Source organism: Podarcis bocagei (assembly GCF_964188305.1).
Source record: "Podarcis bocagei genome assembly, chromosome: 2".
Taxonomy (NCBI): domain Eukaryota; kingdom Metazoa; phylum Chordata; class Lepidosauria; order Squamata; family Lacertidae; genus Podarcis; species Podarcis bocagei.
In genome coordinates, this window is record NC_138126.1 from 111469635 (window position 1) to 111496402 (window position 26768).

The 26768-nt window shown below is 45.7% G+C and overlaps 1 protein-coding gene and 1 long non-coding RNA gene across 2 annotated transcripts; both read left to right on the top strand.

The window, feature by feature from the left end:
- The first annotated feature begins 9786 nt into the window (after positions 1-9786).
- Positions 9787-21171, top strand: DNAJC14 (DnaJ heat shock protein family (Hsp40) member C14). The gene is made up of 7 exons (XM_081181341.1): positions 9787-9945; positions 10248-11730; positions 13466-13572; positions 16741-16860; positions 17348-17508; positions 18310-18406; positions 19670-21171. The coding sequence occupies exons 2-7, from the start codon at positions 10318-10320 to the stop codon at positions 19905-19907; spliced, it is 2136 nt and encodes a 711-aa protein (XP_081037467.1). The 5' UTR covers positions 9787-9945; positions 10248-10317; the 3' UTR covers positions 19908-21171.
- Positions 21172-21921: 750 nt separating this feature from the next.
- LOC308580271 lies at positions 21922-24407 on the top strand. The gene is made up of 2 exons (XR_014004770.1): positions 21922-22139; positions 22464-24407. It is a non-coding gene; the product is annotated as an uncharacterized lncRNA (long non-coding RNA).
- Positions 24408-26768: the final 2361 nt, after the last annotated feature.

The following is a 26768-nucleotide window of genomic DNA, read 5'->3' on the forward strand; positions in this document are numbered from 1 at the left end:
AATATTCTGAATCCCAGAAGCCAGAACAGCAAGAGGGATCACTACGCAGCGAAAGCAGTGATCCCTCTTGCTGTTCTGGCTTCTAGGATAGCTGCGCAGCCTGCATTCGCTCCATAAGATGCACACACATTTCCCCTTACTTTTTAGGAGGGAAAAGGTGAGTCTTATAGAGCAAAAAATACGGTACTTTTCATAGAATGCATGGGGGGGGGAAAACTCTACTTAGTCTAACCTGCTGGATGCCACTCCTAGCCAGAAACTAGGTGGGAAATTGGGGCAGGGGGCGGGAGGAGGGCTGATTCTAGGGTCCTATTCGCTGGCTCTGCTATTTGAATTCAAGTAAGCCCCACCTCCTTTTGAATGCCCCAGATCCTGCTATCAGTACAGCGTTGCCCTTTTCAACAGTGACAACTAGGGAGGACAAGAGCAGATGGTCTCAACAACAGAACATTTTGAATTAGCATCAGCCCCTTCTCTTTGTCACTGCAGGAGGAACGTAATGAGTAGTGGAGGCTTGGCTTCTTCCTGTCCTGACCATCAGTGATCAGAAGCTCACCCACCCGGCCAGGAAAGAATACCCAACTGTTGGTCCATATGTCTTTTTGGGAGGTTGTTTCTCTCCTCTCTGATTCCTTCCAAGACTAGGGAGGAGAGAGAGAGAGAGACTGGTAATATTGCTGCAGCCTCTGAGATGCTGCCAGTGGCCTCATGTCACCTGCCAGCAAGATTTTCTCATCCTTGGTTGAGCCAGGCTCAATGCAGTTGAGTCCTGCCAAGGCAAAGCAGGAACCCCCTTGTACGGCAAAGTTACAGGTGTTGGGGCTGTCTTGGTGACTGCCTTGAAGCAATCTTTGTGTGCCCATAGGCTTTAGGAAAATAACAGTAATGTTCCTTGATAGCTGGAAATCTCCCTCCAGTCATTGGGATGCAATACCCAAGATGTTTTGGAAACGTGACACTTGTGCACCAAGTAGAAGGGGAAAGGGCCACGGCTTAGACCAGTGTTCTTCAACCTTAGGCCGCCCAATGTTGTTAGATTACAGCTCCCATCATCCAGAGCCAGCTTAGCCAACGGTCAAGAGAGATGGGAGATGTAGTCCAACAGCCTATGGTTCAAGGACACTGATTTAGAGACAGTGTCATCCTTTGACTGGCTGAGAGCAAAGAGTTTAAGCTGTTGCAGCCTTGGGGAGCTAAAACAAACTCTCTGGGAACCTGAGACACTTATCTGCATTTTGGTTGCTGCCGGTAGGAGTCTGTTTGCATCCAGAAACAACAAATAATCTACTCTTGGTTGTTTTTGCTGCAACAGACTAACATGGTTACCCTCTGGAGAGTCTTGCTTCCAGCAGGCTATGCTTGTATATTTGTGAATAAAGCAAAGAATACAAAGACATCAGAAGTCGCCGGAGTGCTCATATCCAAGGAAACTAAGCCAGTCATACTGTCCATGGGACTTTTTGCTCTTTGGGGAAATTTGTGGAGCAGAGCATTAGGATCCAGTCCAATTCTGGGTATTGTACAGAATATAGGCAGAAGCCAACAGAAGCTTGGGTTGGAGAGTTGCCTTTGAAGTATCCCAACATCAAAGCAATAAAGAAATGAGTAAAAAAAAATATATTCAGGTCTTTGGAAAGTTCATTTCTTCCAAGCCAGAGCTCCCATAGTATATAAATTTGATTCACCCCTGTACCAGTCTCCTGTTTTCTCTGTTCTCCTTTCAAAGCCATGCCCAGAAAACTTCTCAAAAGTGGCTCCCAAGTTGGTCTCATGTTGAATGGAAAGGGAATCTGACTGGACAAAAGAGGAAGCCTTAGAGCAAAGAACCCAAAAAAGTAAAGGATGCTTTTCAGTATGGAATTGCTCTGGTGAGAGTAGGGTGCTTCTGAGTTGCACAGCTTTCTCCCAATAAAAGGTAGAGGCTGAACCACTTTGTGTACCACAACACCACCTCCAATCACTAATCTTTGCTGCTTTCCTTATCAGCTTCCAGTCACGCTGATCTACTAGTCTCTCATTCCCTTTATTATTTTTTTTATAAAATTTTTATTGGTTTTACAAAATTTTAAAAAACAAACAAACACTTAAAAAGACAAACATGTATAATTTCATAGCATATTTTCATAAACCTCTTTTCTAGGACTTCCCCATACCCCCCCTTTCTGCATCCCAATGTCCATAATTTTATAGCAACTCCCAATTATTACTTTCCAACCTCTGTCATCTTAGTCATCTCTATATTCTGACCTTATATCACTGTATCCCTTTGTTTCTGAGAACCACAACACTTTAACATTCATTAAGTTTATAATAGTCCTTAAGATAACTTTTGAATTTTCTCCATTCTTCTTCCACCGTCTCTTTTCCTTGGTCACGGATTCTGCCTGTCATCTCGGCCAATGTCATATAGTCCATCACTTTCATCTGCCATTCTTCCAGAGTGGGTAGATCTTGTGTCTTCCAATACTTTGCGATAAGTATTCTTGCTGCTGTTGTAGCGTACATAAAGAAAGTTCTATACCTCTTTGACACCAATTGGCCGACGATGCCCAAGAGAAAGGCCTCTGGTTTTTTGGGAAAAGTACATTTAAGTACCTTTTTCATTTCATTATAGATCATTTCCCAGAAAGCCTTAATCTTCGGGCATGTCCACCAAAGGTGATAGAAGGTACCTTCAGTCTCTTTACATTTCCAACATTTGTTATCGGGCAAATGATAAATTTTTGCCAGCTTGACTGGGGTCATGTACCACCTATAGACCATTTTCATAATGTTTTCCTTTAAGGCATTACATGCCGTGAATTTAATACCGGTGTTCCATAACCATTCCCAGTCAGCTGACATAATGTTATGACCAACATCCTGTGCCCACTTAATCATAACCGATTTGACTGTTTCATCCTGTGTATTCCATTTCAGCAACAAGTTATACATTCTGGATAAATTCTTAGTATTGGGTTCTAACAATTCAGTCTCTAGTTTTGATTTTTCCATCTGAAAGCCAATTTTCCTGTCCTGTTTGAAAAACTCCATTATTTGATGATACTGAAACCAATTTTGTACTTTATGTTTCAATTTCTCATGACTTTGTAATTTCAACTTATCTCCATCCTGTTCCAAAATTTCCCAATACTTCGGCCATCCGACCTCCATATTGAGTTTCTTGAGTCTCTCATTCCCTTTAGGCGCTCCAGACTCTTACAGAGTCTCCCCTAAACCACCAAGGCCTCATTCTTTTAATTTCCACAGGGGACAGCAGCCATATTAATCTTTTGCGGCAAAACCGACAAAGAATCTTCTGATCAGCATCTGCAAGATTAACATAGTTATTAGGGCATGAGCTTCTTGCGGATTCGAGTCCGTAATAAATGTGTTGATCTTTAAGGTGCCACAAGTTTCTCTGTTTTTTCCTCTACCGCAGACAGAATCAGGGCCTCTTTGGTGCTGATTTTTCATTGGCAGGGCATTGCTTCCCCTACCCCCTTGGGAGATGGGTAATAATGTCCAAATGTTGCGATCTCCTGCAAGTCTCCAAACAATGTGCCCTCTGCCCCCGCCTTCCTCGGAGGCACACTGGATTCTCTCAGGCCCTGGCTGGAGCAAACAGAGGAGGCTTTGTGTCGGAGGCAACTCTCAGCACCCAAGGCCCATAGGGCCCGGTACTCGTAATACTAGGCGCATGATCCTGGGAGGAGTGGCTGGGTCACCCATGACCAGCTCCCTGCTACTGTTCTGTTTGCTGCTGGTGGGTTAGAATGGAGAGGAGGCTGGGAGCCAGAGGGCTTTGAGTTCTTGCCAGCGCTCTGGGGGAGAAGAAAGAGGAGTCTATTGAGTCATCACAAAGAAGGGAGAATGGGAGCAGGATAACCTTTTTTTTTTTTTTTAATCCGCAGATCGGAGAGAATGGGGTTTAGTGGGTCAGGGCAGAGGAGTGGGTTTAGAAGCAATCACTGTGGGCTTTCCCCCCTGTCTATAATCAGAAGTCCAAAACCTGAATAAAGGCATGTGGATTCTACGGCTGTTGGATCTGGGCAAAGTTTGGCATTTGGTGGAACTTGGCTGCTAACTTCATGTATAGGTAAAGGTAAAGGTACCCCTGCCCGTACAGGCCAGTCGTGTCCGACTCTGGGGTTGCGTGCTCATCTCGCTTAAGAGGCCGGGGGCCAGCGCTGTCCGAAGACACTTCCGGGTCACGTGGCCAGCGTGACGAAGCTGCTCTGACGAGCCAGCACCAGCGCAGCACACGGAAATGCCGTTTACCTTCCCGCTATAAAGCAGTACCTATTTATCTACTTGCACTTAGGGGTGCTTTCGAACTGCTAGGTGGGCAGGAGCTGGGACCGAAAGACGGGAGCTCACCCCGCCGCAGGGATTCGAACTGCCGACCATGCGATCGGCAAGTCCTAGGCACTGAGGTTTTACCCACAGCGCCACCCGCGTCCCTTTAACTTCGTGTATAGCCTTGAGCATTTCACTTGGTTAAAAACCCATCATCATTATATATATATATATTGGGGGGTGGACAAAAGTCATGCCTAAGTAGAAACTTCCTCACTTCTAGGTTCTAACAAGTCTTCATAACTGTAGCTCAGCTTCTGAACCACATGTAAAAGGGGTTCTACACACCATCTGCAAAGGGGAAATGGACCGCCACAACATATTAAACAAGGGAGCCAGGCTTGGATGATGATCAAGTTGTTTCTGGGTGGCTGTGTGTGTGCGACCCAGCACACCACACCTGACTAAATTTATGGGACATAAAAGTATTCCCTAAATCTGGTTTGTGTGTGTTCATTTTTCATCAGAAATATAGGCTGCGAGCTTGAATCGCCCCAGCACTGCTGTCAACAGACCAAATTGTGGCATCTTTTTACAAAAAATGTAAAGAGAGATCTGATCATGATTTGCCATCCTCTAGTTTCCCCCCAAAGGCTGAGTTTCTCAGTGGCCCAGTTCCCATGTAGTGCTAAGCCAAACCACAGTTTAGCGTGAATGAGCAAGCGGGTATTCAGAGCAAAACTCACTTCCTTTTCACTCCTCCTCTATTTTCCTGCCACCTTGAAGAAATACACATGGGCACAGTAAGACTGGTTTGCCATTGCATCAGAATCTGGACTTGTGGTGTGTTCCTCTTCCAAAATGTGGAAAGGACACATTTATAGTTAAGAAACTGTGATGTCCTTCTGCAACCCAAGTTCTTGGTACATTTCACTGCCATTCTCAAATCAGTAACTGGCCAGAAATTCATCCATCTTATGTTTACATAAGCAAGTCCGCTTCCTCCAAAATAATTTTCCAATCAGCCCGGTCTCTGCCATTCTGATTTTAGGCTAAGGCTGCAAACCTAATCCTACTTACCTGAGAGAAAGTCTCATTAAATTCAATCAGATTTACTTCTGAGTAGACATAGCTAGGATTACTCTGTTAAATCATAAGATTAGCAATGTTTTAGGCTGCAATCTTATGCCCTCTTAACTAGAAGTCACATTGAACTGAATGGGTATGTGTATGACTACCGGTATATTGCATGTGTTTACTATGCTGACAAAGGGGAGCGGGTGGCACTGTGGTCTAAACTACTAAGCCTCTTGGGCTTGCCGATCAGAAGGTTGGTGGTTCAAATCCCTGCGACGGGATGAGCTCCCGTTGCTGTGTCCCAGCTTCTGCCAACCTAGCAGTTTGAAAGCACGCCAATGCAAGTAGATAAATAGATACCACTGTGGCGGGAAGGTAAATAGCGTTTCTGTGCGCTCTGCTTTCCGTCACAGTGTTCCGCTGCACCAGAAGCGGTTTAGTCATGCTGTCCACATGGCCCAGAAAGCTGTCTGTGGACAAATGCCAGCTTCCTTGGCCTGAAAGCAAGATGAGCGCTGCAACCCGATAGTCGCCTTTGACTGAACTTAACTGTCCTGGGGTCCTTTACTTTTACCTTTTTTAATATACTGAGTATACTGTTAAACACTTTTCATGTATGGTACCTTCTTCTTGGGAAGTGTAGTCTTATGCTACCCACCTGCTATGTCAAGTATCCTTAGATAGTTTAGTTAGAGTAAGGACCCAATTCTATAGCTTATTCCAACTAATAATTAATCCAGCTATGTCCTAGATTCTGCTGTGAAACTCCAACATGTGGAAGGAAGCGGGTTGTCTGGGGGATTGAGGAAACACACCTGGCTGAATCTAATGAAACCCCAAGCAGAAATGTAGTAGGGAAGATTTTGTGTCCAAAAGAGCGGAAAATATTGTTCCTTGCTCTACGAAGGCAGCCAAATTTCCAAGCTGCTCCCACAGACTCCCAAATCACTGGATCTGCATTCTCAGTGAGTTTGTGCTTCCTCAGGTTACAGGTCCAACTCATTCCCCAGATGCCACGATGCCAGCCAGGACATGCCCACGCCAATTTCCTTTGCAACAATGCATATCTACCAGCTGTTGCCACTTGTGAGAGAGGGGAGTTGAAAGGGGATGAATTGTCCTCTGCTGGTGAAAACTGGAACTTGATTTGAAAACCCTTTACAGTGCATTTGCAGCTTTGAATGAGATAATGTTTTTCCTGAAGCACCAATTTCCCTCGGAAGACTGCATGGTCTTTTAGGACTCAGGCTTGGGTAAAAGCCAGCCCAAATGAAAATATTCTCAAGTGCTTCCAGTTGATATTCAGGTTCTGGGCACATATCCAGGGGAAGGGAGTTCCATAACCAATCTTTGCATGGCTTTGTTAGATGACCTCAGTATATAGTCAGGAGAGAACTCTTGCAGCCCAGGCCTTTGCATGAGTTTTGGAAGCCTGCGGAAGCATGTTCCCATTCTCTGCTTTTTGTTGTGGTGTTTTCCTTCTCAATTTTTCTGCTGGGCAAGTACAGCATACTGCAATCCTAACTCCATTTACCTAAGAGTTAGCCCTATTAAATTCAAGAAGACTTCTTGAATAGACATGGTTACTGTAAGTTGTGCTGATCTTCAGGTAGCAAAAGTACCACTCTAGTTTTGAGGCTATAGAATTGCCCTGCCTAGTTCTGTATTTTAATCTTGGGAGTCTCCATTTCTTCATCCACTGTAAAGTCCAAATCATGAAAACGGGGGTAGCTATAGATGTATAAAGGTAAAGGTAAAGGACCCCTGACAGTTAAGTCCAGTCACGAATGACTCTGGGGTTGCAGCGCTCATCTCACTTTACTGGCCGAGGGAGCTGGCGTTTGTCCGCAGACAGCTTTCCGGGTCATGTGGCCAGCATAACTAAGCCACTTCTGAGAAAACCAGAGCAGTGCACGGAAACGCCGTTTACTTTCCCGCTGGAGTGGTACCTATTTATCTACTTGCACTTTGACGTGCTTTCGAACTGCTAGGTTGGCAGGAGCTGGGACAGAGCAACGGGAGCTCACTAGGCTCAGTGGTTTAGACCACAGCGCCACTCAAATCATATTTCAAATGGTGTGCTATAAAAGCAAAAAACATTACAATGCTTCCTATTGCTTTGCTTCAGGGACTTTGTCTGCTCCATTTTAAACTTCTGATCACTATCAGTGAATGCCTTTCTTATCATGAAATCGAAAAGGAGTCTTGCGGCACCCTAAAGACAAACAGATTTATTGCAGCACAAGATTTTGCAGACTGAAGCCCACTTGTTTCAATCCACAAAATGGAAATTATCTTGCTAACAATGGAGCTATGTCTTGCAGGGAACATTGATTTAGTAACTCACGTTTTGATCCAATACCTCAGGCTTTTCAGGTCTTAATTTTAAAAATGCTTCGCTTTGATTTATCACAGTGGCATTCAAACTTCTACCCTCAGGGAACTCTTTCCACATTGATCCATTTGTCATGGAACCACTATATTTGGCAAGGAAGGTCAGCTCATTCAGCAGTACTTTAAATGCTGACCCAGTGACCTATTCTGCTTTAGTATTATCTGGAGGTTTCCCTGTCTAAAAAATGCCTATACCCTTTGCAGTGTTTTGCCCTCACTACTGTCCTCCTAGGATTAAGTGCATGGTTCTGACAGTTGAGTCTTGGTCACTTCTACTTTTAACTCATTCAGCACTGACGAGACTGAAATAAAACTTGCAGCTAGATCCAGTGTATGTATGCTTGTTCAGAAGCAAGCACTATTGATTTCTTGCTGTACTGTATTGGAGATGGCAGATAAATTCAAGGTGGTTCCAAATATATTGCTCTGCTTTTCTTCAGATCACATCAGCAAGGCTGAGAAGGGGGGAGGGGTCTTGTCATCTGGGTAACCCAGAACAATGCCTCTCTGAAACACGTTTGTACAGTGGTGCCCCGCAAGACGAATGCCTCGCAAGACGGAAAACTCGCTAGACGAAAGAGTTTTCCGTTTTGGAGGTGCTTCGCAAAACGAATCTCCTATGGGCTTGCTTCGCAAGACGAAAATGTCTTGCGAGTTCCTGCGGGTTTTTTTCCTTTCCCCCCTTTTTCTAAGCCACTAAGCCGCTTATCAGCTGATCCGATAAGCTGATAAGCCGCTAAAAGCCGCTAATAGCGCTAATCCGTCAATGAGCTTGCTTCGCAAGACGAAAAAACCGCTAGACGAAGAGAATCACAGAACGGATTCTTTTCGTCTTGCGAGGCACCACTGTACAGTGTTCTTTACTTAACAAGTTTTGGAAGAAAGGGCTGACTGTGCAGAAAAAAGTTAAATATTTCAGCGGAGAATGTTTTATTGAACTATAAACCTGCAGTATGGAAATTATCAATGGGACAACGGAAATGGATTTTCCGTGTTCTGATGGTGGCCAAGAGATTGATATTGAGGAATTGGAAAAATAAAGATATGATACCCTTCAATCAATGGACTGATGATATGACATCACTGGCAATTTATGAACGGACTGCTTACAGCCACTGATTCTGTAAGGAAAAATATGATAACACTTGGAATGAGTATACAAAATGTAGTAGGCTATTAACATTTACACAAGCACTAGGACAATAACACTATACCAATTTATTCAAGAATACTGTATATTGCTTTTTTTGGCATATACATTCTATACGTATCTTTGCTGTTGTTTTTCTCCCTGTCACTTCCTTCTTTTCTTCCCCCTGTATCACTTTATTTATTTTAACTGAAATCACATCACCTTAGTAAAATATAAATATTTTAAAAGTCTGGCTAGCCAAGAACCTCCATACACACCGCCCTGGCAAGTCTCTCGAGGCAGACCAATGCAAACAAGATTTTAAAAAAATCAGGGGTAAGCAGAAGCTAGATCGACTGGTTGAAGCCTGGTGTGACTTATTAAAAGATTGGGAATGGTTTCTGACACCCAGCTGCTAAACAGCAACAAGAAGAATATCCTCCCCCCCCCCTTTAAATTTGCCATGTAGAGTGAAGAAACCCATCCAGGCGCGGACTTTTGCGCGTGAAACAAATTCCTAGACTCATAATGTGCTCAGAGGCACAGTTGTTCTTTCACTCTTAACTGGATCTCTTCTGGATCTGGGCGTGGCTGGCAGGGATCTGGTGGCTCCTAGAAAATAAAACAGAGCCGATCCGACGAGCACGAAGTTTGCGCGCCCGGGATAAGGCTGAATCACCTTTGCCATTAGAGAAGCCAGCCAGCCAGCCGACCGGCGGCCCAAGCACCTCCCGCCCCCTGACCGGTCCGAGGCAACCGCGCCAGGCGAACTCGCCTCACTCTGATCCGGGAAGAGTCGGAGGGAGGCGCTGCCGCAAGACGGCGCTGAGCGGAATTTTGCGCTCGGGCCCTTTAAGAAAACGAACGCCGCGGCCGGGACGGGCGATGACGCTACCACGCGCCCCGCCCCCTTACCCACCCACGCACTTGACCCGGACGCAGAAGGCGGGTAACGAGATGTCACACATAGGCGGGCGGAAGTGGAGGCTCGCGGAGAGAGGGATTGAGGGGGCAGGAGGAGGGGGAAGTAGCGCCCCCTCTCGTTGCCAGGGTAACAGGACCAGGTAAGCTTTCCCCCCCCCCATTCTGCCCTCCCCGCTTTCTTTCGTGTCTCCTGTCCCCCTTCGTTTGGGGGGCCACGTTTTGAGTCCTTTCCCGCGCCCCCCAAGCATGGAGCGGCCCCCACTTTTCTCTGCCCCCACCCTAGTCCTAGATGTGGGTGGTAGGGATCTCGCTTCCTGTTAACCATTATTGGGGGTTGGGGTGGGGTGGGGGGACGTTGGGGGGGCGGGTTGGTGCTGCGGTTTTGAGAAGTCTCGTCTGGATTTTGAATCTCTCCTGTTACTATTATTATTCTTTTTTGCAGGCGGAGGGATCGACGATGGCTGTAACTTAACCGCTCGTCGAGGCCAGAGTAACCCTGGAAGCCCAACGCCATGGAGGACGCTGGGTGTGAGACTGGAGATCTGTCTGGACGCAAGCCAGCTTGCCCTGATTTGGGCAGGACTGTTCCGGGTACTGGCAGCCCTTGTATGGCGAAGGAGAGCAGCTCCGTCTCAGGCGGTGCTGATGCAGGAAGCGACCTGCTAGCCGCCGGCCAGGTCTCCCAAGAGGGCTGCAGTTGCGAAGGTTGCCCCGGCAAAGAGGGGCTGGTTTTGGAAGCTCCAGAGTCTGCTGGAATTTGGGGCGAGGAGGAGGAGGGTGCTAGAGGAACCGAAACCACTTGGAAGAAAAGGAGTGATCAAGATAACGGCAACTTGCACTTTCCTGGCTACAGTGAAGCTGGCTCTTGTAATTGTCAAGGAGATATTCCCAGTCTCTCCGAAACTTATTCAGAGAAGGGGAATGGCTTGTGTGGTTTCACTTGCCAGCACTGGCTTTCGGCCTCCAAGGAGAAAGGCCCTTCCAAGTTACCACAAGGTCAGGAGGAAGACGTTGAAGATGATGCGGCATCCAAGGCCAAGGAGGAGGTCCCAGACTGTCCTCGGGCTCCTGGTGGAAGGAAGTTTGCCCGGCAGCAAAAGCACCATTCTGCAGCCAAGGGCGAAGGGCGTTTTGCACTATCTGGGGGAAAGCACAGGCAGGCCAGGAAGAGGAGTGACGGTGGGCGGCACCATGACGTCCAAGTCCAGCTGCTCAAACATCTGGAGGGCTTAGCTTCCTTCTGCGTCTCCTGCTTCAAACTCTTTATCAGCCTGATTGTGCAGGTCACCCACAGGTGTGGCGAGGGTGTGGAAGCTGGTGGGAAGCTCCTGTACTCGTGCTGCTCCTTAAGCGCTCATGATCTGGATAGCATCCGAACCAGCATGCGGACTTGGATCCAGCATGCAAGGCTGGGCTGCAGGAAAGTGACGTGGTGGCTGGGCTCGTGGCTTAGTGTGGCTTACCGCCTGCTTAAGATGCTATGTGCTATACTCTTTCTGGTGCTCATGCTTCTCCTGGGTAGCCTGAGACTCTGCTGGCGGGTCTCTAAATCAGCCCTCTTCAGTGTCTTGGGTAGATTGGCCCACACCAGTCACGGAGCCTGGATTCTCTCAGCCGTTGACCTGCCCCAAATTTGGGCCCTCTTTAAAGAAAGCAGGACTTGCAAGTGGGCAGCCGGCCTGCTGCTTAAGTGGCAAACCCTCCTTTGGATGCCCAAAGGATTAAGGACCAGCCAGCCAGGGGACACTGCTTATAATGGGTCTCCTGGAGGATCTGAGCCATACCAGCCTGGGGAAGAGGTGGCACGCTTGCTGGCTATGGCACATACCCCCGAAGAAGAGCTGAACCCTTTCCAGGTCTTGCGCTTGGAGGCAACTGCATCGGATGCTGAGCTGAAGAGAGCCTATCGGCACTTGGCAGTACTGGTGAGCACATTCCTTTTGAGCTGGAGGAAGACGATTGGGTGTCTTGAGAAAGGTGCCATCATATTTCTCTGCTGCCTTGGGTTGGCATGTGCTTGCAATTCACGAATACCGCTGTGTTCACTACGTGGATTTGCAAAGCTACTGCTGGTTTTCTTCAAGGTGCAGGCAGAGGCCGCCTCTGCATCTGGTTGGCACAGTTAGCAGTTTAATGTGGGTTTGTGTGGAGGGGGAGGTTCAGAGGATATTATCCAGCCAGTTTGTTCAACAGTGTCTCTCGCTTGTAGGTTTAGCAGTCCTCTTGCTTCCTCTTGCCTCATCTACCATGCCCTGCTGCACACTCTAGGGCCTCCAAGATTACTGTGCTACTTGGAGGGACAAAGTTTTGCTAATCCTTTCTTTTATCAGGCTGGCATGATCACTGTCAGCAGCTTGCTTGTCCAGGTCATTGTGATGAGTAATCACTCTGCTAGTTTTTCTGCTCCAGGTATCAAGCAGCAGTATGCTGGGAAGCCAGGTTAAACCTGTCTTGACTTAATGCCTTCAGGTGGTAAACTTTCCGCCTAGTTCCTAGGGCTGGAAAATTACCAGCCTGAAGCTTTAAGGATGCAAATCTGCTCCCTTTCGCCCATCCCAAAATGAGTTAAAAGGGCAACTGAACTGCAGTAGTGCAATGTTGATGTGGGGCCATGGGCAGACATGGAGTGGACTCAGACTTCAGGCCCTGTCTTCACTGGGAACTGCTAATCTGCCTCACTGACCACAGGGGCTGGTCTCATTTGTGACAAGGATTGGTTTTAATCAAAAGCAGTTGTATCTCGTTCATTCCTTGTTATGATTGGGTATGGCTACATTGGAGGAAGCATGTCTCTCCAGTCTGAGCTTTTGAACAGAAAACATGCCAGTATTAAGAAAACATGCCTGTATTAATTGGAAGTCCTGGTTCAAGTTTCTGCCACTCTTATTCTGTCGATCTGTATGGGATATGTGGATGATAATGCCGGTTTACATTACAAGGTCCCTATTAGAATTACTGAGTTAATGAATAAAGAAATTGGCAGAGTATATAGAATTGGCCAGCATGACAACAAAAATTAGAGGTCAGGGAGAAACACAGCTGAGGGAGGAATGGGAATTATGTATAGATTATCTAAAGAGGTACAGCAACCAAATAAATCTGCATGTAGGAATTGACATATAAGCAGATGTCAAGGAAATAAACAACTATCTGACTTTCAGAAGACATCTGAAGGCAGTCCTGTTTAGGGAAGTTTTTAATGTTTGATGTTTTATTGTGTTCTTAATATCCTTTTGGAAGCCTCCCAGAGTGGCTGGGGAAACCGAGCCAGATAGGCGGGGTATAAGTAATAAATTACTATTATTATTATTTATTATTATTATGGAGCAGTAATTACAAACTAGGTTAACAAACAGAACAATAATGGGTGGAAATTTCCTGGCTAAGGATATGCAGCATAAAAAGGAAAAACAGGAAGCCACGGTGGGGTGGGAAGTCTAAAGGGAATAGATGGATAAAAATATGTAGGATATGCATGTATGTACTGAAACTCTGGGAAAATACAAATTAAAAATATACATATAAATAAAAAGGATTACTGCGTTCTTGTATATGATGTGCTTTTCCCATGGGCTGAAAAAACTAAATGCTATTGATGCCACAATATAGGCATTTTCTGACTTTCTGTTTGTTTTTGGGATGGGGTGGGGTGTTGCACAGGTTCACCCAGACAAGAATAAGCATCCACGAGCAGAAGAGGCCTTCAAGGTACTGCGGGCAGCCTGGGATATTGTCAGCAATCCAGAGAGGAGGAAGGAATATGAAATGTGAGTGGACTGAAATCCATTTGGCCACAATGTTTTGGAATCGAGTCCACATTACCTGTGGACTGGGAGTGTGCTGCTCTCAAAGTAAGGCCATATTTAATGGGCAGGAAGATGCATTGCAAATGAGGCCCTGATCATTGGCCTCATCTTGTGACCAAGAGTTATTTAAATGTTCCAGATGTATGCAAAACGCTGCCCTGTAAAGAAAATGGAAAGGTGGGGTATGGTTCCCTTAAATTATTAACTCTCCTACAAATAGCCAATCAGGCCCTCCTGAGTGCCCATCATGGGGTTGTTTAGGAGGAAGTGCATCTCTAACACACTATTAATATGCACAGGAGCACAAGTATTCACAGCTGGATACAGATGCTCAGGATAAATGGTTTTGAAAATTAGCTTGTACCTCTAACTGCTGCTTGTGTTGATCTCTGCTTCTGCTCTCCCTTAGAGGTAAAGGCCAATACTGTGGTGGCACCTTATCCTTTATCTAATTGAAGATAAAGGGACCCCTGACCATTAGGTCCAGTCGTGGCCGACTCTGGGGTTGCGGCGCTCATCTCACTTTATTGGCCGAGGGAGCCGGCGTAGTTTCCTCTCTCGTCTCCCGTGATTTTTCATTTCTACAATGTGCCAGCATGACCAAGCCACTTCTGGCGAACCAGAGCAGCGCATGGAAACACTGTTTACCTTCCCGCCGGAGTGGTACCTATTCATCTACTTGCACTTTGACGTGCTTTTGAACTGCTAGGTTGGCAGGAGCAGGGACCAAGCAACGAGAGCTCACCCTGTCGCGGGGATTCGAACCGCCGACCTTCTGATCGGCAAGTCCTAGGCTCTGTGGTTTAACCCACAGCACCACTCGCGTCCCTATATCTAATCTATATATCTATATATCTATATATCTATATATCTATATATCTATATATCTATATATCTATATATCTATATATCTATATATCTATATCTAATTGAAAGAAGTGTATTATCACTAGACTCCCCCCATCCTCTGTGAATTGTAGTAAATTAATGTATCCAAATTAGTAGAAAGAAGAAATCGAACTCCTCTCCCCCTGGCAATTGTGCAAGGGCGTTATCTATAACTAGATAAGAGTGCTGGAGATAAGGGTGCAGAGTGTGCTCTTGGCCTAAAGGCCTTCTGAGGAGAAGACCCAGAGGAGTTTGAGGTACTGACTGAGGCCAAGCAGCTGCTGCACTGCTTTGACTCCCAGCTCTTATAGAAAAGTTTGGCGCTCTAAAAACCAGGCTTCAGCATGCTGGCTTGAAAGAGCCACTGTTTTGTGAGACAGGCTTCTGAGTAAGTAGGCTTAGATTTAGATTTGCAACATAGCTCCAGTGGGAAGGGTGTGGAAGGTCTAGATTTCATTTAGTTGACCCAAGTGGAAGGTGGAATCAGGAAAAAAAAAGTTACTTCCAGTTAATTGGGCAATAGATCTTTTAAAAGTAACAACAGTAGCAACAATAAGGCTTCGTAAAAAATGAGGATGGTGGGCACTGTCTTAGAAGAGGCATTTTCCACCTCTGCACTATATGAGGCAGAAAGGGGATTCTGCCTCTAAAATGTTGCATGCTTTGATATACAGGTGCATCATCAAAACATGAAGTGTCCTTTTTTTACAACTGTTTTCCCTGTATATAGACGTAATCAATTGTTTAGCAGGCTAATCTTTCAACTGTGAGTAGATTAATCGGTAAGGTTTTTTTTTTAACTGTTAAGATCTGAAGTTACCTGCTACCTAGCAAGGAACAGTCTCAGGTCTATTTATATCAGGCTTCCTCAACCTCGGCCCTCCAAATATTTTGAGACTACAATTCCCATCATCCCTGATCACTGGTCCTGCTAGCTAGGGATCATGGGAGTTGTAGGCCAAAAACATCCAGAGGGCCGAGGTTGAGAAAGCCTTACTTACGTTATTGTCAATTCTTGTGCAATTGTCCTTGCACCTTGGTCTGGCACAGAGTCCTCCAGAGTCTAGTGTGTTCTGTTGGAGGATGCAGACACACTCTCAGGAATAGCAGCACGATTTAAATTAAACTCCTAGCCATTCCTGTCACCTCATGAGAAACTGGATACAGCAAAGGATACACACATCTTTGGAGTTAGGCGGAGTTGCATCAAATGCAAGGCTGAAATAACGATCATGTGTTTGCTGTGTGATCTAACTGAAGCCCATGCTACACTGCCAGGGAGTATCTGGGAATACATCGGGGAACATTTTGTTTACTGAGCACACTATAGTTAACTCCTTTCAAGTTCCCTGTATATCCCATAATGCTTTGACATGTTATGAAAGTGTTCCTGCTTGTTTAAAACACTGGAAGATTTCCCAATATGAGAAGCAGAATGTATCTGCATCAGTTATATTTAGGAGTACCTAGCTTTGAAGTCACCAGTGTAAATGCAGAGACAGAGTGGCATATAAGTTAGACAAGTGGCTGGGAGAGCGGGGCTAATACTGCTTCAGCATATAGCACTTACAGTGGTACCACTGTACCAGAACTCAGGCCGGGTGGCGGGGGGAATGAAATAAATAATTGGGACAGGCAAGTCATGGAGCATGTACAGAGTGCATTTTCCCATATCGCTGAGTAATAACAGCCTTCCAAGCAAAAACCTATAACCGGAAGATTCCTAAATGCCGTTTGGCAAAGGAGTCCCTGTTGCAAAGATGAGCCGCAACCCGTTCTCTTGTCCTCTTTCCGTACTCAGTTCCTTGAATAAAGATCAGGCTTATTAGCCACTCTGCTTCTCAATATACAGTGGTACCTCGGGATAAGAACTTAATTCGTTTTGGAGGTCTGTTCTTAGCCTGAAACTGTTCTTAACCTGAAGCGCCACTTTAGCTAATGGGGCCTCCTGCTGCCGCCGGAGCCCGATTTCTGTTCTCATTCTGAAGCAAAGTTCTTAACCCGAGGTACTATTTCTGGGTTAGCAGAGTCTGTAACCTGAAGTGTATGTAACTTGAAGCATATGTCACCCGAGGTACCACTGTATTACTTACTGCCTGGTCCTAGTTGTTGTCACCTAGAAGAAAGTTCTGTTGCTTTAAGTGCTTAGTATCGCAGCCTTAGTCTGTCATTGTCCAGGTTTCTTTCTTGTACTGATGCTACCGCCATTGGCTTCTGACTTCCCTTGTTGCTCTTTTCAAGCAAGCGCATGGCAGAGACAGAGCTGACCAAATCCATGAATGAGTTCCTTTCTAAGCTTCAGGATGACCTAAAAGAAGCCATGAATACAATGATGTGTAACAAGTGTCAGGGGAAGCACAGGTAAGTGGTCAGCTGCCGTTATCTCCTTAATGGTCCCACCATTATTTCAGGCTGGGTGCAATGATAGCGAGAGCATGTCTGCTTTCCAGAGTGTGCAGTATCTCAATTCTTGCTGGGCATTGCTGCAGCAAAGCCATGTGGCAGAGGGACTGTATACTATTTTTATTTGATAAGAAAAATGGTTCTAAGCATCCATTGAAAAGCTTGGGAATGTGGACAGTAGCTGGAGAAGTTAAAGCATAAGAAAAACAGCTGGGAAGGTTTCCAACAGCTTGGAGAGGTGATGCTCTCATTCATGGCTTAGCTACCATTCCCTCTTCTTAGGGCTACTGATTCTTCTAACCATTTTTGGATACAGAATCTCAGCCCCCTCTGAAATGAAGAAACATTGGATGGGGAGGAGAGTTTTAAAGGTTCCAAACTCTAGAAAATCAGGCGCACCCCCCCCCATACTCTCTGGTCTCTGATAAACTCTTTGTTGCTGCAGGCGGTTTGAGATGGATCGTGACCCACTGAATGCTCGCTACTGTGCAGAATGTAGCAAGCTTCATGCGGCCGAGGAGGGAGACTTCTGGGCCGAATCCAGTATGCTGGGGCTGAAGATCACCTATTTTGCCATGATGGATGGAAAGGTTTATGACATCACAGGTAACGGCTCCACACTTCTGGAGAAGTGGGAATAGAAGTGGAAGGAAGGTGGTTAAATGGGCTTTTAAAACTATACAGTGGTGCCTCGCAAGACGAAAAGAATCCGTTCTGTGATTCTCTTCGTCTAGCGGTTTTTTCGTCTTGCGAAGCAAGCCCATTGAAGGATTAGCGGATTAGCGTTATTAGTGCTTTTAGCGGCTTATCTGCTGATTGGATCAGCTGATAAGCGGCTTAGCAGCTTAGAAAAAGGGGAGAAAGGAAAAAAACCCAGCAGGAACTCGCAAGACATTGTCATCTTGCGAAGCAAGCCCATAGGAAATTTGTTTTGCGAAGCACCTCCAAAACGGAAAACTCTTTCGTCTAGCAAGTTTTCCGTCTTGCGAGGCATTCGTCTTGCGGGGCACCACTGTATTCCCCTTTCCTCCCATTGGATACTTGCCATTCATGGAATAGATGATAAGGTCTTTATAGGCACCTTCTATTCTGTTCAGCGTGGTAGATTTTGAACCTTAAGTTAAATCTGGGCAGCTCTGCGTTTTGTGCAGCAAGCATGCTTACTGCAAGCAAACACACCTCTCTTTCAAAACACAGTGACAACTTTGACCCCCAAAGAAGGACCCCTTGAGAAGGATTTTTAAATAGTTGGATGGGGTGCCCTGTGAATGATAAATCATGCTGCTGCTGGGATTGCGGTTACTGTTTAAAGGCAGGAGCTCGGATTCTAATGGCATTCCTGCTTTCTCTGAGAGGCAAATACCTCTCACCATTTCATAGTTTACTTCTTTCCTTTTTAATGTGCAGAATGGGCTGGCTGTCAGCGAGTAGGAATCTCCCCAGACACACACCGTGTTCCATATCACATATCTTTTGGATCAAGGGGCTCAGGAGGACGGCAGAGGTCAGTGATGAATGATGTTGTTTATTCTTTCCCCTTAAAAAATGTTCTGTCCTCTCGTCTGCACATGGATGAGTCCTTCCTTAACTTTTAAAGTGATACCAGGCTCTGAACCCCATCCAGAGACCTGTGTACTATATTCTGTGAGTGAGGATTCCTATTCAGTACAATGTGGGGAGTGGATCTGCTCCATACATACAAGAGGCCACAAGTGGTCCAGCTCCTATATAAATACACGGGGGAGTGCTGGGCACAATCAGAGCTCTTCTGCATGGAGATGATCTGGGTTCTGATGTCCTTATACAACATGGCTTGCCAGTGATGGTTGTGTTAAAACAGCCTGTATGCACAGGCAGGGAACAACTTATCTTAGTTCTAAGTATTTAGCTAACAGGTGTTCAGTTTTCTTTCTGTCTGCAGCTCGTGAGTCTAGGACTACTTCCCTGCCCCCCGCCCCCAAATTCATTGGAAATTTGGAACACATTTTTCATTGCAATTGCCAGTTTCTATGGGTTAGTCACGCGGGACGCAGGTGGCGCTGTGGGTTAAACCACAGAGCCTAGGACTTGCCGATCAGAAGGTTGGCGGTTCGAATCCCTGCGATGGGGTGAGCTCCTGTTGCTCGGTCTCTGCTCCTGCCAACCTAGCAGTTCGAAAGCACGTCAAAGTGCAAGTAGATAAATAGGTACCGCTCCGGCGGGAAGTTAAACGGCGTTTCCATGCGCTGCTCTGGTTCGCCAGAAGCGGCTTAGACATGGTGACCACATGACCCGGAAGCTGTATGCCAGCTCCCTCGGCCAATAAAGCGAGATGAGCGCCGCAACCCCAGAGTCGGCCACGACTGGACCTAATGGTCAGGGGTCCCTTTACCTTTACCTTTATGGGTTAGTCACAGTTATAAAGTGTTCCAGATAACTTGCCTCCAACTCCTGTGTATGAGCAGTGCTAGTTCTGGCCTTTTTCAACAGGCTGATACACTTTAGTACAGCAACTTGAATGTAGAGTATTTAATACCCAGAGACCACATTCATGACCCTAGAGTCCTCATAACCTGTGCTGAAACTGCTCCCATTGAAACCATATAGAAATTTGGCACCTTTTGCATGTGGTGAAGAGGGTTCTGACATAGTTGAGAGCTCCGAAGCGTACCTTCCACCTCCTGCTTTTACTGTTAAGCCGAGCTTCTTGGTCTGTGGCAGTCAGTGCTGGATCTGATGGTATCATTTGTTCTTCCCTTTCCTCTGCTCTCCCCATCCCCTTCGAAAGAGCTGCTTCAGACGGCAGCCCTGCTTCAGCTGCAGAACTGCAGGATTTCTTCAACCGCATCTTCCAAGGGAACCACGGACAAATGCCGAACGGGAACTTTTTCAGCACACCCCAACCGCCATCCCCGGGGAGTGTGCCAACCCCTCCTGCCCCTCCATCAAAGGTGGACAGTACCTCCCAGAAAGGAGATTCGAAGCAGAAACGGCGGAAGAAAGTGCGGCGCCCTTTTCAGCGCTGAGGACTCCGCGAGAGTGGGGAGTGAAATCTCCCAGGCCTGCTTGGATGCCAGGCTTTCTACATCAGGTAGCAAAAGGGCTGTTTCAAAAGGGAAAAAAGTGTGTTCTGGTTAGTGTCAAATTCCAGATGATTCAGGCTCCTCTGGACTCATCCATAACCCGGTAACTTCCAGCTGGAAAACGACCCTCGTCTTTCCACTGCAATTGTCGACACTGATCCCGTGATACCAAAGAGCTCCGACGGACGGCTTCCTGGAAGTGTCATCATGCAGATGTGGCATGGACAGGTGTGGGGATGGAGCAGCCTGCCTAGAGCCATGGGATCTCCTTTAAGGTGACTTTCTCAACGAGATGCTCCTGTAATTGTCCAGCGTTTCCCCCTTCAGCAGGAGTATGACTACCACCAATAACGTTAGCTGATTCTTCTACTTTTGGTCCACAAGGACGCTTGGACTGTAACGTCTGCTGTACTCCAGTTGTCACACTATCAGACACCTCCTAAGTCACCTGAGACTTGGAGGAAAGGTGAGCCTTAGAGGGTGCCTAGTTGCCCAGGAAAGACTTGGTTTGGCTGATGGTAATATTAAGGCAACATGTAGAAAAGAAGCATATATCTTATTGCTGTGCAAAATTGGGAATTAAATTCTTACCCCCATGCTGGGTGTCCTACAAACTATACAAGAAGAGGGTCAAGGGAATCGCCCCCCTCCTCCGGTAAATATCCTTGCTAGAAAATATTAATTCAGTGCTTACCATGCAAAAGATTTATCTAGGCCCCAAAGTTAGGAGAAGATGAAGATAGACTTTAGTTGTTCCAGGAGCTGCCCAAATATGATGCAGATACTCAGGATTATACCAAATGGTCTTTTTGCTTCTACGTTGAGTCAAAAAATGTTCCGCGGTTCTGTTGCAAGACTACTGAAAGGAGGTGTTCTGCAGCACCCCATAAAGCAAATGGTCACATCTGGCTTTGGATGCAAAGTGACTCTTGGACAGAACCAGGTTCCTGTCTTTCTAAAGTGCTTGGTTTGCTCTTCCCTGATCCTGGGAAATACATGCTGTTTGCTGTCCAAGGACTGTGATCAAATCAGTTAAGAAACTGGTGGATTAAACCCCCAAGATTTAGCATGGACAGTTGGCTCTTAACTGTCCAAACTTGTTTTATTGAAGGTTACTTTTTTAAAAAAGTTCAGATTTGTATGTACATACATATATTTAATACCATGTGTATTCCCCTTTCTATAAATATAAATGCCTTGGAGAGTCTTGGCCTTGGAGAGTCCTTATTACCTTTTCCTTTCACAATGCAGCTACACATTTTCGGAATTTCTTGCTTCGCTCCCCCCCCCCCCATCATTTAAAGGAGAGGATTAATGTTATCCCTGGATTTGTCTTATGGTGGAAACTAATGACATTAACTGACAGATGAAGCTGTGCATATAGCTGTACTTATAAGCTCTAGATCCAGTTTATTAAAATTTAGGAGGTTACAGACACTGCCAGTGGACTAATTGCAGTATGTGTCTAAGGACTTATGTGTAAATCCAGGAATTGGCTCCCAGTACGTTTCCGAGCACAATTCAAAGTGTTGGTGCTGACCTTTAAAGCCCTAAACGGCCTCGGTCCAGTATACCTGAAGGAGCGTCTCCACCTCCATCGTTCTACCCGGACACTGAGGTCCAGCACCGAGGGCCTTCTGGCGGTTCCCTCACTGTGAGAAGCCAAGTTACAGGGAACCAGGCAGAGGGCCTTCTCGGTAGTGGCGCCCTCCCTGTGGAACGCCCTCCCACCAGATGTCAAAGAGAACAACAACTACCAGACTTTTAGAAGACATCTGAAGGCAGCCCTGTTTAGGGAAGCTTTTAATGTTTGATGTATCATAGTATTTTAATATTCTTTTGGAAGCCGCCCAGAGTGGCTGGGGAAACCCAGCCAGATGGGCGGGGTATAAATAATAAATTATTATTATTATTATTATTATTATTATTATTATTATTATTATTATTATTTGTTAGAAAGTTTGTAAAGGGCGGTATATAAATTTAATAAAGAATAATAATAACTTCAGTTCTATAGGCCTAATTAAGGAGGCTGAAAAGATTAACACCTGAGAGCGAGAGTTATACCCTACTCTTCCATTAAATAATGATTAAGTAGTGGCATTTTGCTACCTTATGTCCTTGCTTGCAGGGGAGGAGTACAGCAAATCCACTACTACTTTGATAAGTACAGGGGTGCCCCGCAAGACGAATGCCTCGCAAGACGGAAAACTCGCTAGACGAAAGAGTTTTCCGTTTTGGAGGTGCTTCGCAAAACGAATTTCCTATGGGCTTGCTTCGCAAGACGACAATGTCTTGCGAGTTCCTGCTGTTCCCCCCCCCTTTTTCTAAGCCTCTAAGCCGCTTATCAGCTGATCCGATCAGTAGATAAGCCGCTAAAAGCCGCTAATAGCGCTAATCCGCTAATCCGTCAATGGGCTTGCTTCGCAAGACGAAAAAACCGCTAGACGAAGAGAATCACAGAACGGATTCTTTTTGTCTTGTGAGGCACCACTGTAGTAGAGAAGCAGTTATCCCGTGATTCTCTCCTCCTCCTTAGGGCTTGTGGGTTGAGCTCCAAGCAGCTGAGGGAAAAGTGCAAGCAAGTCCCCAAATCACTGCCTCATGCTGATAAAATGGGCAGCTAATTTTTCTCCCTGTGACAGAGCTTTTTAGCAGCCTGTTGGCTTACCGGCAAAGGAGAGAAAGTGCTAGCGCTAGCATGTGCTTTAACATTAAGCCCAATATCTTCACCACACCCTGCTATTGCTGTATCTCATTACCTTTGCCACTTCTCTGCAAGTCTCTCTTGTCTACATGTCTCTGCCAACTGACCTGCAGCCCTTGCTCATTTCTGTTTGACTGGACTCACGGCATTCAAACGAAAATGCGTGGGGTGAATTCTTGCAAGGCCCAAGGGAGAGGAGAAAAACAGGATGATCTCTAATGCAAGCTGTTAGTTTATGCTAAAGTACCAGGTCACATCCTGCAACTTCTTGGAGAAGGCTTGGCCCGTGATGTTCTCTGCCCCTAGGGGTCAGGGTGGCTCAGTGGCTCCCCTTGTCTTCCTGCTATTCCTTTCCTTGGTCTAAAGGGACTCAATTGCTATCCTAGGCCTCCAAAACAGGACTTGCTATGTGTTTGTCAGGGCCTCACCTGAGCTATTATTTCTCTGCCTGATCCTTTCCCCTTTTGGGTTATCTTTTCATCTTGGCTTGGTTTTCTTTTGTACAAGCCATACATTATCTTAAACTAGAAGCAACCCAGTCCAGTGCAGACTAAGGCTGCAGTTCTGTAGTACTTACCTGGAAGTGAGTTTAACTGGAGTCAGTGAACTTAACTACTGGGCAGAGATACATAGATTTACATTGTAAATCTGTTTTTAAAAAATGCAGTTTCTGGATGCTGATTGCATCAGCTTAGTGGCTGGCTTTTGATGTTGCTTTCTCTTGGTTGAGTCCAACCTGTTTTGGATTTTTAAAAGAGAAAATTGAACTGAGATTCTACATTTCAGTACTTCTTGTTTTGTCAGTTGGTAGCTCTGTAAACAGGTGGTTGCAGCATGCAACCACTGACATTCTCCAGAAGGTGGTGCTCTAAAACCTATTATAGGAAAATGAAACTACACAAAGGTATCTCAAAGCTGACCCCTGAATCCTGCAAGAGACTCCTTTATTTGTATGTTTTAGTGAATATCCTGCCTCATCACGGACCCCCTTTTATGAAGTCCCCAACAAAACTTACCAAGACACACATGGAAGCTAAACAGAACTAAAACAGACCAATGGGATCAATGTGGCAGCATCAATGGAGAATTTCCTGTATTCAAAAGGACATTGTCAGAGTGTGTAATGCACTGAACTGTCTCTGCAGCAAGTGCATGTGCTATTAGACTTCAGAAAAATTTTGCAGGGGACACATCTGTGGAGCTATTTGTTTCTATTTAGGTCTGCCATCATGGGTGTGGAGGTGACAACCAAGAGCCAGAAACATACGTTGAGAAGTGCAGTGAAATTATAATTAGCAGCTTCGAGATAGAATTGAATTTTATTATTTTGGTCACAGACCAGTTCCAGCCCACATACAATATCAAGGAAGTCATAAAACACGATAGGGATATATTTGAATTTGCAATTAGGTATGACAGGGACAATACAGATATAGCAACAATTAAAAATATATATAAGTCACTAACATATAACCTAAAATTATCATTTAAAACCTTAATCGTTATGATAGCACAGCTTGTTCCCTAAGTTTTATGGCAATCGCACAGAATTTGGCCACCCTTAACGTGAGGTTTGAGATAGACCAAGACTCCGCTTAAAAAAATTTAAAAGTAGTTGATAGTCACAGCAGGGTGGTGCAGGAAGGAACAAGAAATATTCCTCCAAGGTTTTTATTGTTTGGAATGAGCCTATATTCAGTGGTATGGGGTGAGCGAATAAAGTTTTCTGGACTTCACCTTTTTCTTGCTTCAGGCCCAATAAGTGACAACCAATATACTATTGACATATGCATACAACCGGGTAGTTTTGGATTGTGATTTTCAGCAGGGGAGTGGGAACCTGTGGCGCCCCCCCCCCCCGAGGTGTTGCTGGATGGACTACACTGCCCATCATCCTTGACCGTTGGCCGTGCTGACTAGGTTTGATTGGAGCTGTCGTTCAAAGCATCTGGAGGATACCAGGTTCTAGATATTTGCCCTAAAGACTTGAACATTTTTTAGCTTCTCTTTTAATAAATTCAGCTGAGCTCTAAGTGCTGAGGAAAAATTAGACTGGGTGAAGATAATTAGAAGTGGATTTTGTCTGTTCCAGCAAAGCCAGGGTGCAGGCAGCATATAGAACTGTGTTCATCAGTCCTTGGGTCCTCAGATGTTGGACTACAGTGGTACCTTGGGCTACATATGCTTCAGGTTACATACGCTTCAGGTTACAGACTCTGCTAACCCAGAAATAGTACCTCAGGTTAAGAACTTTGCTTCAGGATGAGAACAGAAATCGTGCTCTAGCGGCACGGCAGCAGCAGGAGGCCCCATTAGCTAAAGTGGTGCTTCAGGTTAAGAACAGGTTCAGGTTAAGAACGGACCTCTGGAACGAATTAAGTACTTAACCCGAGGTACCACTGTACATCAGGGTTTCCCAAACTTGGGTCTCCAGCTGTTTTTGGACTAAAAGTCCCATCATCCCTGACCACTGGTCTTGCTAGCTAGGGATGATGGGAGTCATAGTCCAAAAACTGCTGGAGACCCAAGTTTGGGCAACTCTGGACTACATCTTCCATCACCCCTATAACTGGCTAAACTGACTGGGGAGGATAGAAGTTTTAGTCCAGTAACACCTGGAGAGTCAAGGCTGAAGAGCAGTGACAGAAACCAGCAGAAGAGGAAGAGCTCAGTGTTCCCACCAGTTTCATCAAGGCGGAGATCAAATGGCATATTTATACTTTGCTGAGAAGAAGGTCCTTTCCGTTCTTACTATTAGCGCTTTCACTCTTAATCACAAAGATTTGGAAAAGATGGTGATGGAAACAAGCGTGTTCAAAGACATTCTGGGGGATGTAGTACATAAAGCCACGATTGAAACACTTGCTTAATTCTAGGGCGCAGCTGGATTTGACCCACCAGGGCTGAATTCTGTCACTTCACCCACTTTCGTTGCTTAAATTTCTTTGCAGCGCACGAGGAGATAGACTGTTGCTGTAGTTGTATGAGGGTCTCTCCCAACTCCTGCTAGCACTTTTAAAGCCAGCTGACCTACTATCCGTAGAGTTGCTCCAATCATTCTGCTGGGACCTGCCGCTCAGGCTTCTCATATTGTAAATTACATCCCAATGGAATCTTATTCCTTACAAGTATGTAGGCTGCTTGAACGTATACTGTATAATGCAGGCTTCCTCAACCTCGGCCCTCCAGATGTCTTTGGCCTACAACTCCCATGATCCTTAGCTAGCAGGACCAGTGGTCAGGGATGATGGGAATTGTAGTCTCAAAACATGTGAAGGGCCAAGTTTGAGGAAGCCTGGTATAATGTATAACATGAATCACTGAATACCTTTAATTTTCTCCCTTGCTGGGATTAGGAGGCAGGTATTACAAGTAGGTTTTTAGGCTCTTTGCCCCCCTTGTTCAAAGTAAGTACCATTCTAAGGTAGGCTGCCTGTCAGTGTCTCATATATCCCCAAATACCTGCTACTACTATGACCCACTTGGCCTGTTGGATACAGTAGGAGGGCCTTGGCTGTTGCTAAAACTTCACTGGGTAGGCAAGGAATGTAATAGCTCCCAGCCCAAGGCTGCCCCAAGGAAGCCTTAGCTACCACCCTTTCTGTGAGAGCTGAAGTGTGGAAGTGGCAGATCTGTTCACAAACCAGTGTGGGCCCAAGCCTCCTCATGCTAACAGCTGGCCTCTTTTGGTGGATATTGTATACAGCTGGCAAAAAGCCTTCGCAACAGAGAGAACATGCAGAGAGTACATGCGCCAATTATTGTTCACCTTCCAATCTGCATTTATAATAATATATAATAATAATAATATTTTTTTATTTCTACCCCACTCATCTGGCTGGGTTTTCCCCGGCACTCTGGGCGGCTCCCAACCGAATATTAATAACACAATACAGCATTAGACATTACAAACTTCCCTAAACAGGGATGTCTTCTAAACATCAGATAGTTGCTTATTGCCTTGACATCTGATGGGAGGGTGTTCCACAGGGCGGGTGCCACTACCAAGAAGGCCCTCTGTCTGCTTCCCTGTAGCTTTGCTTCTTGCAATGAAGGAACCGCCAGACGGCCCTCGGTGCTGGACCTCAGCGTCCAAG

Excerpts from the sequence above, each read along its gene's own strand:
- DNAJC14 (XM_081181341.1), top strand. The coding sequence starts at position 10,318 with ATGGAGGACGCTGGGTGTGAGACTGGAGATCTGTCTGGACGCAAGCCA. Across the intron at positions 13,573-16,740 it reads AGGAGGAAGGAATATGAAAT|CAAGCGCATGGCAGAGACAG; the intron begins GTGAGTGGACTG and ends GCTCTTTTCAAG. Across the intron at positions 18,407-19,669 it reads GGCTCAGGAGGACGGCAGAG|AGCTGCTTCAGACGGCAGCC; the intron begins GTCAGTGATGAA and ends CCCCTTCGAAAG.